The sequence below is a fragment of the Hibiscus syriacus genome, unplaced genomic scaffold (genome assembly GCF_006381635.1).
Source record: "Hibiscus syriacus cultivar Baekdansim isolate YM2019G1 unplaced genomic scaffold, ASM638163v2 tig00116965_pilon, whole genome shotgun sequence".
NCBI classification, from domain to species: domain Eukaryota; kingdom Viridiplantae; phylum Streptophyta; class Magnoliopsida; order Malvales; family Malvaceae; genus Hibiscus; species Hibiscus syriacus.
This window is the reverse complement of record NW_024063490.1, coordinates 1,380,620-1,392,931: the sequence shown is the minus strand read 5'-3', so window position 1 is coordinate 1,392,931 and position 12,312 is coordinate 1,380,620. Positions and strand designations below refer to the sequence as shown.

The following is a 12,312-nucleotide window of genomic DNA, read 5'->3' as shown; positions in this document are numbered from 1 at the left end:
TTTGGGATGTTCTTCTATGTTTCTTAGCCATGTGAGATTGTTTTTAAAAAAAATTAAACCAAACAATATCATTTTGTTATGATTTTTTTAGCCTCAAATTTATTTTTTAATTATAGTTATATAATTATATTTAGTATTTAATATGTTTTATCTTAAATATTATGTTATAGTTAATTTGAATCATTTTGTTTCACTTGATTTTATGGTTTTTAACTCATATATGTTATGACTTGCTTTGAATATGACTTGTGATATACAAAATTATTTTTATTAAATATTTTTGATATTTTTATTTAATTTTTTAAATAATTATGACGTCGTCCGGTTCTTCTGACTGATTGAACCGGTTCGACCGGTTAAACCAGTGAACCGATAGCATGACCGGTTCGCTAACCGGTCCGGTTCTGAAAACCATGGAGTTAAGTTATATATTCAGATATATTTTCACTAATTTTTATTTTCATTTTTTAAAAACCAAACATATTTTCTTTACTATTTTTTGTTTTCTAAAAAACTAAAAAAATATGTTTATTTTTCTTGGAATGAATTGAATTTCATGGATAAATTATTGAAATAATTTATCCATAGAAAAACGAAGTTTCCGTTTGCCCAAGCCCAACAACTAGGGTTGAGTCACTTGTGTTGTTCCCATATCTCAACCGCAGAGGCAACTCTCTCTGGTCTCTCTGCGACCCGCGGTGTAGCCTTCGTGTCGCCGCCGTCATTTGTCATCCTCCACTGCATAATCTTTTTTTTTAACTAAATTCTTAAAATATTTATTTATATACAACAATAATTAACAGTTGATATTGATAGATTCATTAGGAATTGAAAGTAGTTGGTTATGGATTCTCAGCTACTACGATTTAACCCACACACTTATCTTCCTATTAAACCATTACGCTCTCCCCATTTCTCTTCCTTCACCGCACCTAATTTCATCCGCCTTTCATCACTTTCTTTCCGTTCAGGTACTTCCTTTTTCCTTTTCGAATTACTTTATTGCTATATGAAAATGATTGCTGTTTGTATTCCCGTTCCCTTTACTATTATACATTCTTGATTCTCCAATGCTCTGGTTTGCTCATTTTAGCCAAGCATTTGGTTCATTAGTTGTATCAATCCACTGCTCAAAACCTGGGTTTGAATCTCATTTGCTATAAAATGAGACTACTTGTTTGTTTGTTCATCCATTTGGCTCAATATTTGGTTGCATGACTTCCATGCTCAAAACCAGGCTTTGAATTTCGTTTTCCGTAATTTTTTTTTGGCTTTGTGTTTGATAAAGTAGATTACTTGTGCGCCAGTACTTTCACTCAGTTTATTAAACTTTGAGAAACATGTATCTTTTTCTATTTTTTACTCTTACAGGATTGGCTTATAAGAGGGTAAGGTGTGGAATGAAGTCTTATAAGTTGTCAGAACTTAGCAAGGCTGAGGTGGAACGCTTGAAGGCCCGTCCTCGCATAGATTTTTCTTCCATATTCGGCATAGTGGGTCTCATCTTTTCCGTATTTCTTATGCATTATCTTTGGTCAGTTCCTGTTGGTTTTAAATGTTCATATATGGTGGTATGTTTCTCAGGTCCAACCAATAGTCGATGATATCCGCAGCAGAGGCGATGCTGCAGTTAGAGTGTCGGTGTTACTTTAAATATTTACTTACATTTATTTTCCGTGAGCATTTTCTGTTTCAATGCATTTGCAAGTGTATTTCTTTTGCAGTTATACTGAAAAGTTCGATAAAGTGAAGCTACAGAAAATTGTTGAGAATGTCTCAGAACTTCCTTATCCTGAGGTACGTTTTTTTAACATTTATTCTCCTTGAAATCTCCATTAAACCTATAGTTTGTTTGTTGAGTTTGTTGTGCCCATTGCTTTTCTTGCTATGCTTCCATGTCTCAGCTTGACCCAACTATTAAAGAGGCATTTGATGTGGCATATGACAATATATATGCATTTCATCTTGCCCAAAAGTCAGCAGAGAAAAGTGTTGAGAATATGCAAGTAAGTTAATATTTTGTTTTTTTTGTTGCATAGTTCCTTATAGTGTCAACATAAGGAACATCTTAGTTCTCTGATAGGGTGTTAGATGCAAAAGGGTTGCTAGGAGTATTGGTTCCGTTGGTCTTTATGTACCAGGAGGAACTGCTGTTTTGCCTTCAACTGCTCTAATGCTTTCTGTTGTAAGTTTATTAAATCAATTACATTAGTTTTATCTCTAGTTTTATTTCTTTCTGACAGTACATCAATATTAGCTTGATTTTACATTTGGCTTATTCCTTGCTCCAGCCTGCACAGATTGCTGGATGCAAAACTGTTGTTCTTGCAACTCCCCCAGGCCAAGATGGCAGCATATGTAAGGTATTTTTTTCTTTTTTTCTTCAATAAGCAAATAATTGGAGAAAACTAATCAGTATTTTGCCACAGGAAGTATTGTACTGTGCCAAGAAAGCTGGTGTGACACACATTCTTAAAGCCGGTGGAGCTCAGGTGTGAGAACATTGAATATATGCTCACAGATTCAGCATTTGAACCTTTTTATATTCGTATTAGATCCCAACTCTTCATTTTTTGTTGCTTTTTAATTTAAACTGAATTTTACAGGCTATTTCTGCCATGGCCTGGGGCACAGAATCTTGCCCAAAGGTAACGGTTCTGCATCAAGTTTTTCTCAGTTATTGAGTTTTAGTACCAATAGATATTTATGACAACTTTTTGAAGACACACAAGTTGTGATTTTTCATGTGTTTACTGTTATGTTACCTGTACTTTGGTGTAAGTGTTGGACATAGGTATGTATTGGACATGAGTCTGACTAGATTTTTTTTTTTGCTGAGTGTAATTTAATTAATTACAAAAAATTTCAAGTCTTCAGCAGGACTTATCATCGTTCACTTTTGTTTTCCTTCCCATAACTTCCTGTAGGTGCTTGTGTGTGGATAATAACATGCTGTTGTAAATAAGATAAGTAGTATGACAAATATTGATTTTTAATTATACTGAAATGCTATATCTTTAGAAAATTGTAATAATGATGAATGATCTGAAAGCTACATGATAAGTTGTAAACAATCAGAAAGTTATGCAACATGTTTATGGTTCACTTTGTTACATTTTAGCATGTATACATGCTAAGAGGAGTCTATTATACCCTATGTCAAAGTAATTCCTCAACTGTTGCTTAGTTTGTCTAGACTTTGAATTTGATTAATTGTCGAAGGCAAGAAAATTCAGACAAGATAGTAAATATTTTAGGGAGGAAGATGACTGTTGATTTATGTTGACCACACTTTTTCAGCGTTTTATTGCTTTTAAAGATTGCCTTTATTGCAGGTTGAGAAAATATTTGGACCTGGAAATCAGTATGTAACAGCTGCCAAAATGTCACTCCAAGTAAGTTCAATTTGCTTGCTCGCAGAATTCTTTGATCCGATATAAGAAAGCTTTCGAAATACATGTTCTCGATCTGATTCTACCTTCCACTCCTATTCCCTCACAGAATAGTGAGGCTATGATTTCAATTGACATGCCAGCTGGCCCTTCAGAAGTTTTGGTTATTGCTGATGAGAATGCCAGTCCTGTACATATATCTGCAGATTTGCTATCCCAGGTTTTCTCATTCTTTTTAGTTCTAATTATCTACTTTTCTACTTAAATTTTAAGGTGTTGTCATTGGTTGTTACTATATTGGTGAGTGGTCAACTTTACAATCTCAAGTTATCGGCTGCTTCATGAAATAGTCCATCAGGATGGCTTTGTAGACTTGTATCTGTAATGGTATTTCCTTTTGGCCTTTATCTTCAATTAGTATTTCTTTCTGTAAATCAAGATTCTAGAACCTCACAAGTTAAAGTCTATTGTGTGCATTTATGATCTCAAGTCTTGTTATTGCTATTAATATACAATTTTTGGCTTGTAAATCACTATCTATAGCAAAAGGACACTTTTTCTCTCTCCATGTTTAGGAGATCATAGTTATTTATATGAACTGTGGTTAAGCTTATTTAAACCACAAGAGTATATTGGGTCGAAGTGGCCAGAGATCAGAAACCTTTAGTCTAGAAATTAAATACTACTGACTAGTATATAATTAACTATTTTCTGGCAGGATCATCTATGGTCTTTGCTGCTTGGACTTGGGAGAGTGTTGCGCACGAGAATGTTTCTCGATTTGCCTTGAATTTTTTTTTTAAAGTTTTTTCCTTATATTTGGAGAGTTAAGCCCCATAACCTTCTTTGACTAAGTACTTAAGGAAAAATGAAGAGTCAGAGCAACGTAATAACAACATAATGACTTTTTTCAGTTTTTGTAAACTTTTTTCCCTATGCTGTAATTTTCTATGAACTTCAAAGTCTCATGTGACTGTTTTAGATGTAGTCCTTTCTCTTTCCTATTTTTTAATTTTACCAAGACTTGGTTTTCACTCTAAAGTGGATGATTATTTGTGAAACCAAAACTTGCAAGGTAGATTATTCAATCCCTCATCTTGCGATACCCATGTTAGATGTTTCTTTTTCTTCCATTGTTGTTAGAAAAGATTATGTACTATATGGATAGTAAAGGATGGTCTTGATAATTAATTTGTTGCTTTTATGGCCTCAAGGGATGTTTCACTTGTTAAACTTGGGAATTTTATTTTACAACCATCAAATTTGAGGTAGGATTATGGAGAATGGAACTCGGTTGGTTTCCTTTCTACAACACTAGATCCAGTTTGCCGTAATTTGTACAGAACATAAAAAAGTTCTGCTTCTATTCGACATGATGTATTTAGTGATAACGACTGCTATTTTCAGGCTGAGCATGGCCCTGATAGCCAGGTTGTTCTTGTAATAGCTGGTGAGGGTCTAGATTTTAAAGCTATCGAGGAGGAAATTAGTAAACAGAGCGAAAGCCTTCCAAGGGGAGATTTTGCTTCTAAAGCACTAGGCCATAGTTTCACTGTTTTTGCTCGAGATATGCTTGAGGTTAGTTCTCTTTTTTCCTCTCTTGGTGTTCATCTATGTTGAGCCCAACTTGTATAAGTAACTTAAGATGGTAAAGCTTAATCATGTTTTTAAGCTCACGGTTTTATCACATCAAAACTGGACTAATGTTTAAGCCCTGCCTTAACTAAAAATGTATATAGCGATTCTATTTTGGGTTTATTTCTGATTTTGTTATTGCAATAATACAATTCAAGCATATAAAATATCTTGTATTCCACTTTCTGGAATTTCGCATGATCATTTTCTTTCTAGGCAATCTCCTTCTCAAATCTCTATGCACCAGAACACCTTATCATGAACGTGAAGGATGCAGAAAAATGGGAAGGTTTTGTTGAGAATGCTGGTATTTTGCATCTTTTGTGTTTATTATTGTATAATACTATTTTTGTTATTGTCATGAAAACCATGTGGTTGCATATCTAACTTTCTGTGTCGCTATAGCATTATTTTGGTCAAACATTTACATACGGTCCACCTGGTTTTGCATTTGCGTTTTTAAAATTTTCTTACTTGGTGCTTTATACAATCTTTGTTTAATTGGTTTAGGATCCAAGTAGGTAACATCCAATACATATGTATTCTCATGTTTTTTAATCAGGAATGTTATTTAGATTTTTCCGAAAGCTGTGGATAGTGATTCTTAATGGAAAATACCAGCACTCCGTGCTTTGATCTGGTCCGCATTCGTTATAACTCCTTACCATCATCTTAAACCAAATAATATACAATGTTAAAACTGATCTATAAACATACAGGGATCCCACCACTTATTAATTTGACACTAATTGCTGTTTATGCTGATATTAATTTATCTGGTACACCCATATTTGATAGGCCTGTTACTAATGTAGTTACATTTGTTGGTCGACAAGTAATGTAAGCCTACATGACAAGTTTTCTGCTGCAATTGTTAAAGCTCTTCGGCACTGTTCCTGCAGGTTCCGTGTTCCTAGGGCAATGGACGCCGGAGAGTGTGGGAGACTATGCAAGCGGTACCAACCATGTTCTTCCAACATATGGCTATTCAAGGATGTATGGTGGGGTGTCTCTCGACTCATTCCTTAAGTACATGACCATTCAGTCTCTAACAGAGGAAGGCCTAAGAAACCTGGGACCATACGTGGCCACCATGGCAGAAGTTGAGGGACTGGATGCTCATAAACGAGCGGTGACTCTCAGACTCTCAGACATTGAAGCCAAGCATGCTTCTACTGTGAGATGATGTATGTCGATCATATTATCTTGTATGATAGTTCCAAAGTTTGACACTGCCCTTGAGTTTGATTATTGTACTATAACATATAATCCCCTTCCACTGCTACGCAAGTGGTCTAGAGATTCAGGGTCAGTTTAATTTTTCGATTTCACTGGATAATACCAAATAAAGCCTATGAATGGGCTCCATTTCTTCTGAAATTCAAAAATCTTTAGCTACTAGGACACCATCTCCAAGGGTCTGTAGCTGGGATGGAGTAGTCGTTTTCTCTAAATATTTTAAATTATTATATATTTTTTTATTTTTTTATTTTCAAGTTTTTAACAAGAACGTTTTAAGTGTAACCCTCTTATACCGATACAGGTGACCCGATCCGATCCGAGAGGTCACATTAGGGTCACCAGAGCGACCCACCGTAAAAATCATAGAAAAATTTAAATTTCTATTAAAACATGTAAAGTCATAAAACTTTTATAATTATAAAAGTAAAATTTACCAATATTAAAAATAAAACAGATTTTAAGACTTAGATATAAAAATAAAATACAACCTACATGCCCCCTAAATACATATACCGTACTTCGCAAGCAATGTCGGTGGAACTCTCTTATTGATGTCGATAGTTGCACTGGTTCAATCATTTTAATCTGAAATAATGAGCTTTGGAAAGCTTAGTAATACATTACTATCAATTGATGCTACAGAACATGCATATAACATATAAGCATATGTTTCATTATTGATTCGGACATATACAGATTTTTATGTTGAGCTTAGATCCCAGTTATATCTCAGGTAGTAACAGACAGTAAACTTTCAGTTCAGGTAGTAACAGATTTTTATTGGTGTCTAGTGTGTTCTCACAAAACTAGTGAAAATATACATATCTTTTTAAAACAATAACTATTTAAAACATGTTTTCAAAACCATAGTAGTCCCTTCAACCGAACGCCATATGCAACTCCCCAGAACTGTATAATCTAAGGGAGCACATTGAAGCCTGAGAGCCTACCCAAGAAATATTCTCAGGGTCCCAGAGCTTACCCAAGGGTCGTCTTAGGTCCATAAGGAATTACTAGTCGGTGTTGAACCTATTAAAGGAATTACCAACAACGACTAAACCTGCCAGAGATAGGAATTACCAGTCGGTGTAGAACCTATACAAGGAATTACCCACAACGACTGAAACTGTCAGAGTCTTCATACCATATCCCATAGTACCCCAAATAAAACATTTTCAGTCAGTAAACAGAGATATCATAAATCATAGCAGAGATCAGAACAGAAATCAGAGAAAACATCCATGTGATCAGGGAACACACTATAGGTTCCAGATATTATTCAGAGATACTGGATAATCTTATCGGACAGAGAAACACGGATCTTCAGTATACCGATAAATTACCAGAATTTATGATCACTATCGAAATTAACTGAAAGGATCATCAGTTATTCGGAACGTGATTTATCAGGATCATAAAATATTCAGACATTTTTTTTGGAGACATTAGGAGATCAGAAAGGTATTCAGAATCCTTTACATATGAGTTACTATTGTTTTCCGATATAACATGAGTGATTTCATTATTCAATAAATCAGAGACATTTTGAGCATTAGGTTCTTGGAGAATCCTTAGTGATTTGAGCTGATAAGGGAAAAATAAAAATTCAGGGCATTTACGATTTGTTTCGATCTATCAGAATATCGAGTTAACTCAAACTGAACAACTCCCATAACTAATGCATGTCGACCCGTCAATTTGTTGCCTTTCCAGGGTATTCACTCTTTAATACCAACAATTCTTTTTCATAGATTATCTTCAGAATCATCACTAAATAGATCTTAAGGAGATGAACAGATATTCCAATGGTCTTTATTTCATTTCCAAGTTTCAACTATATCAGGAAATACCGACGTACTTGATTTGTGGTTCATAACCCATAGGGATGGTACATCATGTAAGTTCATTCGAGTTTCCAGACTTATCCAAATTACTTACTTAATCCTCAGTCATTGAGGTTACTTAGTTCATTTAGTAGTCAAGTCTATCCCGGTTACTTTAGAGTTTTCCAAAGTAATTAGGATGTTTCTAAATTTCGGATACATATTGTACTTTTTTCAGTTCAATTTGGTTATATATTAAAATCATTTTGGTGCTCAACGTTATTTCAGTTATTTCAGAGCTTGAGGATATCCAATTATTCCTGGGCTTGGTGATATTCTTGGGTCAATTAGGATGTTTCTAAATTTCGGATACATATTGTACTTTTTTCAGTTCAATTTGGTTATATATTAAAATCATTTTGGTGCTCAACGTAATTTCAGTTATTTCAGAGCTTGAGGATATCCAATTATTCCTGGGCTTGGTGATATTCTTGGGTCATTTGCATTCTAGAGGTATTTTGGTCATTTTACAGATCCATTGTATTTCAATCCTTTTCTTCCATCCGATCTTATTATTTGATTTAAATTTATCATCTATTTCAGTCCTTTGGAACAATTTTGACAAAATAGCACCCTCGGTAAATTATTATTCAGGTATTTACTCATAACTCGGAGATTTTTGGGTCAAGTGCCTCCCCAGATGTTACGAACGGATTATCAGAAATATTCTGTACAAAAGTAGGATCTTAACAATTAAAGCAATAATTTATCGGGTTAGGTACGAATTCTTAGGGTACTTTCTCATTCAGGGTCAACTCGGACTATTTTTACATCTCAATGGTGTTTTCGTAATTTCCAGGGCTAAGTGGAGTAAATCTTAAGGATCTTGAATAGGAAGTTGGATGAACAAGAGCAAACAAGTTCTAAAAATGACCAAGTAAATACTCCCAACATTCCTAAAGTTGATGGGAAGAAACCTACGATAGTGACTATGATAAATGAGAAATCCCAATTTTCATAAAAACTTGATGAACCAGGTATTCTTAAATCTAAACCTAATAAGTTTAAAATAAGTCCTCATAATCATATGACAGAAAAAAGTGGGGTTAAGATAATGATGTAAGGTACTCCTACCTTTTAATTGATTATGGATCTAGGAAGGAAGCAAAATAACCTGCATAAGTGAATGGCTCAAATATATGGTTTAGTGGTAGATGTAAAGGTGAAATGGTAGGCTATTTATGTTATGAGAAATGGTAGCGGAAGTATGTTGTTATGGATATGGTATGGGTGATAAAACAATGGAAGGTTGGTGAGGATAGTATCTTAGAAATGACCAAGGAAGAACCAATGCTATAGAGAGCAAAGACTCAGCCTTACAAATCTTTTCTAAGGGGTGGTAATAAGGACTTGGACCCACTATCTATAGAGAGATAGGAACCACAAGTATCAAGAAAAAAGGGGTTGACGCCACAAGTAAATAAATTACTTGATAAGTCGATAAAAATCACAAGGACTTAAGAAAAAAGAATAATATCACTTTAATTTATAAGAAATGTGTTGCTTACAAATGAATAGAACTAGCCTATTTATAATTTTTTAAGGAACTTGGCCGAATAGGTACATGATGGTTCAGCCAGCCCTTTTGTCCCTATATAATGACATAATTAATTAATAAATAACATGAAAAATATAGGTGTTGGTTCAATTGGCATGGGGATTCTTAATCCTTGGTCGAATAGTGCTTGAATCCCTTCAAGTTAGCGCCAATTTGGAGGAGAAATGATGTTTGGCCGAATGGTTATGTGACTATTCATCTTGGCGCCTAAATGAAGTCACACGCATAGCACATGGCCTGGCTGGTTACAAGGCGTGCACATGGCTCTCTAGGATACTTGTGGTGCAACCTTATGCATAGGATGAATACCAAGCATGGTCAATAGCCTTGGGCGTGAGTTAAGCTACCTTCAAGCTTTCATGTATCTAGCTAGCTAGCAACGTAAAGGCTGGTGGTGAATTATCTCCTTAGCCGTGACCTCCCAAGCTTCATAGCAACACTTTCATCTACGTTCAGCTACAATTGATGTCACTTTTAGCAACTTATCTTCAAATAGTCCAGCTAGCTGAGATTAGCTAGCCTTGAGCTCCTCCAGCTAAGTTAAGCTTTCCATAGTGTTCCACGAGCTGCCATGATGTTTGTGAGGTAATTGTGAGCTGTATATGGATCCCAATTACTCCACCAAGTTGTCCCAATGTGTGCCATGCTCTAATGTACCTACATGGGTAAAGAAAACAAGGTAATTCAATGGCATTGAGCTAATTATCTTGTTGTCGTGCATGATTATGAGCTTGTGAGCTATGATTGCATGACATGAGCTAAGTATATCATCATATAATATATGTAAGCTAATGTATAAGGTCTAAGAGCTAAAATAAATGCACATGAGCTAACAAATGAATAATTAAGCATGCTGCCATTTCATAAATGTAATGAATCATGCTTAATATGAATGCAAGACTATTCTAACATGCTTATCATACTTAAAATATCAATTATAAAGATGTGTACATGCTAAGTTATTCTTTAGCTAATAAAACATTATACAACTTAACATTGGATGGTGTTAAGTTGTCAAATGAATTAAAAGCTTCAAGACACTTAGTTAAGAGTACTTCCTTGAATTGTTTGGCCCTTGATCTAGTAATGGGACCTTGAGGCATGACTTCTATATCCAAGGTAGGTGTGATCACATCAGATAAGCACAAGGGGAAATAATAAGGAAATAAAAGGACATGAATGTTCCTCGAACAATTCAAGGTCTATGGTATATAGACCCAAAGTAGAGTTGCTAATTTTTTATGGCTATATCATGCAGACGCATAGAGTACATTGGAACGAATTTGAAGTTGACCTTTGTCATTGCTTTGATGGCATGCCATTTCCAGATATTATTGAGGAATTTAGTAAACTGTTATAGAAGGGATATATGGATAAGTATCAAGATAAATTTGAAGAATTGAAGACCTATATATTTTTGCTAAATCCTACTATAAGGGAGGAATTATTTGTATCTCTTTTTGTTAATGGGTTAAAAGATGATTTGAAGCACAGAGTGAAAGCACTAAGTCCTAATAGCTTGGAAAAATCTTGTATGTAGGTTAAGTTATATAAACTTTTCCAGACCTTCCCAACCCAATCAAACTTTTCCAGACCTTCCCCTAAACCACCAAATTTGAAATCCATCCTTGTTGCACAAAACAAGAACAATCTCAAGGAATACAAGAGGCAGAACAACTTATGTTTTAAATGCGGAGATAAGTTCACTCTTGGTCATCAATGTAAACCTCGTTAGTTGCATATGATACAAAAGAAAGATAATATGGTTTTCAAAGAGATGACAGTTGAAAAAAAAAATTGAATAACAATGTGTTCAAGAGGGGGAGACCTTGTAAATTTCTTTGCATGCTCTAGCGAGTTGTATTAGCCATAATATATTGAGAATTCATGGTTTCATTAAGGGTATGCCATTGAGTATACTAATTGATAATATTAGTAACCAAAATTTCTTGACTCCAAAATGGGTTGTAGAGGGTGTTGCTTTGGACACTAGTCATTATAGTTTCTAATGAAGAGAAACTTTTTAGTTCAGTAATTAGCAATCAAGTGACTTGGTCAATGCAAGGATACTCATTCACACATGATTTTTGTATTCTAAAATTGGGGGGTAGTGACATGGTTCTTGGTGTTGATTGAATGAAGCTATTTAGTCATATTCTAATGGATTTCAATAACATGACTCTAACTTTTGATAAGGATGCTCAACAAATTGTCATTCAAGGGTAACACAATTCTGACCTATTGTAAAGTATTTATGCTGCTACATTGAAAAAGATGAAAACAATCCATCTTGATTTAATGGGATACATTTTTATGCTTAGCATGCAAGACTGCAACAAAGGTTCCCAGTGAATTACAATCCATGCTATTGGAGTACAAAAAAAATTTAGGAGCATACACGATATGATTCCTAGTAGCAAAGACCCAGAAGAATATCCAAATGGGCCCATTACATGTGCAAGGGTCAACAAGTTCCAAGCAGACATGGAAAACTTGTTTTTGTCGAGCTTGGAACGTGTAAGAGAAATGACAACAACAAGGGAGGAATACTTTGTTTTACTTATGCATGAATTTGCATGAGAAATTAAAGTTTCCATAAACA

General features: G+C 34.7%; 1 protein-coding gene across 2 annotated transcripts; it reads left to right on the top strand.

Annotated features, from left to right (window-relative positions):
* The first annotated feature begins 659 nt into the window (after positions 1 to 659).
* On the top strand, positions 660 to 6,407 carry LOC120191190 (histidinol dehydrogenase, chloroplastic-like). Of its 2 annotated transcripts, XM_039194159.1 has the most exons (15): positions 660 to 971; positions 1,372 to 1,493; positions 1,585 to 1,637; positions 1,725 to 1,797; positions 1,905 to 2,006; positions 2,084 to 2,185; positions 2,292 to 2,363; positions 2,430 to 2,492; positions 2,607 to 2,648; positions 3,336 to 3,395; positions 3,502 to 3,612; positions 4,800 to 4,970; positions 5,244 to 5,334; positions 5,930 to 6,214; positions 6,318 to 6,407. In XM_039194159.1, the coding sequence occupies exons 1-14, from the start codon at positions 845 to 847 to the stop codon at positions 6,211 to 6,213; spliced, it is 1,473 nt and encodes a 490-aa protein (XP_039050090.1). In that variant the 5' UTR covers positions 660 to 844; the 3' UTR covers position 6,214; positions 6,318 to 6,407. The 2 variants fall into 2 exon arrangements, with proteins under 2 accessions (XP_039050090.1, XP_039050089.1); XM_039194158.1 differs by having other exon boundaries at positions 5,930 to 6,402.
* Positions 6,408 to 12,312: the final 5,905 nt, after the last annotated feature.

Excerpts from the sequence above, each read along its gene's own strand:
- LOC120191190 (XM_039194159.1), top strand. The coding sequence starts at position 845 with ATGGATTCTCAGCTACTACGATTTAACCCACACACTTATCTTCCTATT. Across the intron at positions 1,638-1,724 it reads GGCGATGCTGCAGTTAGAGT|TTATACTGAAAAGTTCGATA; the intron begins GTCGGTGTTACT and ends TTTCTTTTGCAG. Across the intron at positions 2,493-2,606 it reads TTAAAGCCGGTGGAGCTCAG|GCTATTTCTGCCATGGCCTG; the intron begins GTGTGAGAACAT and ends TGAATTTTACAG.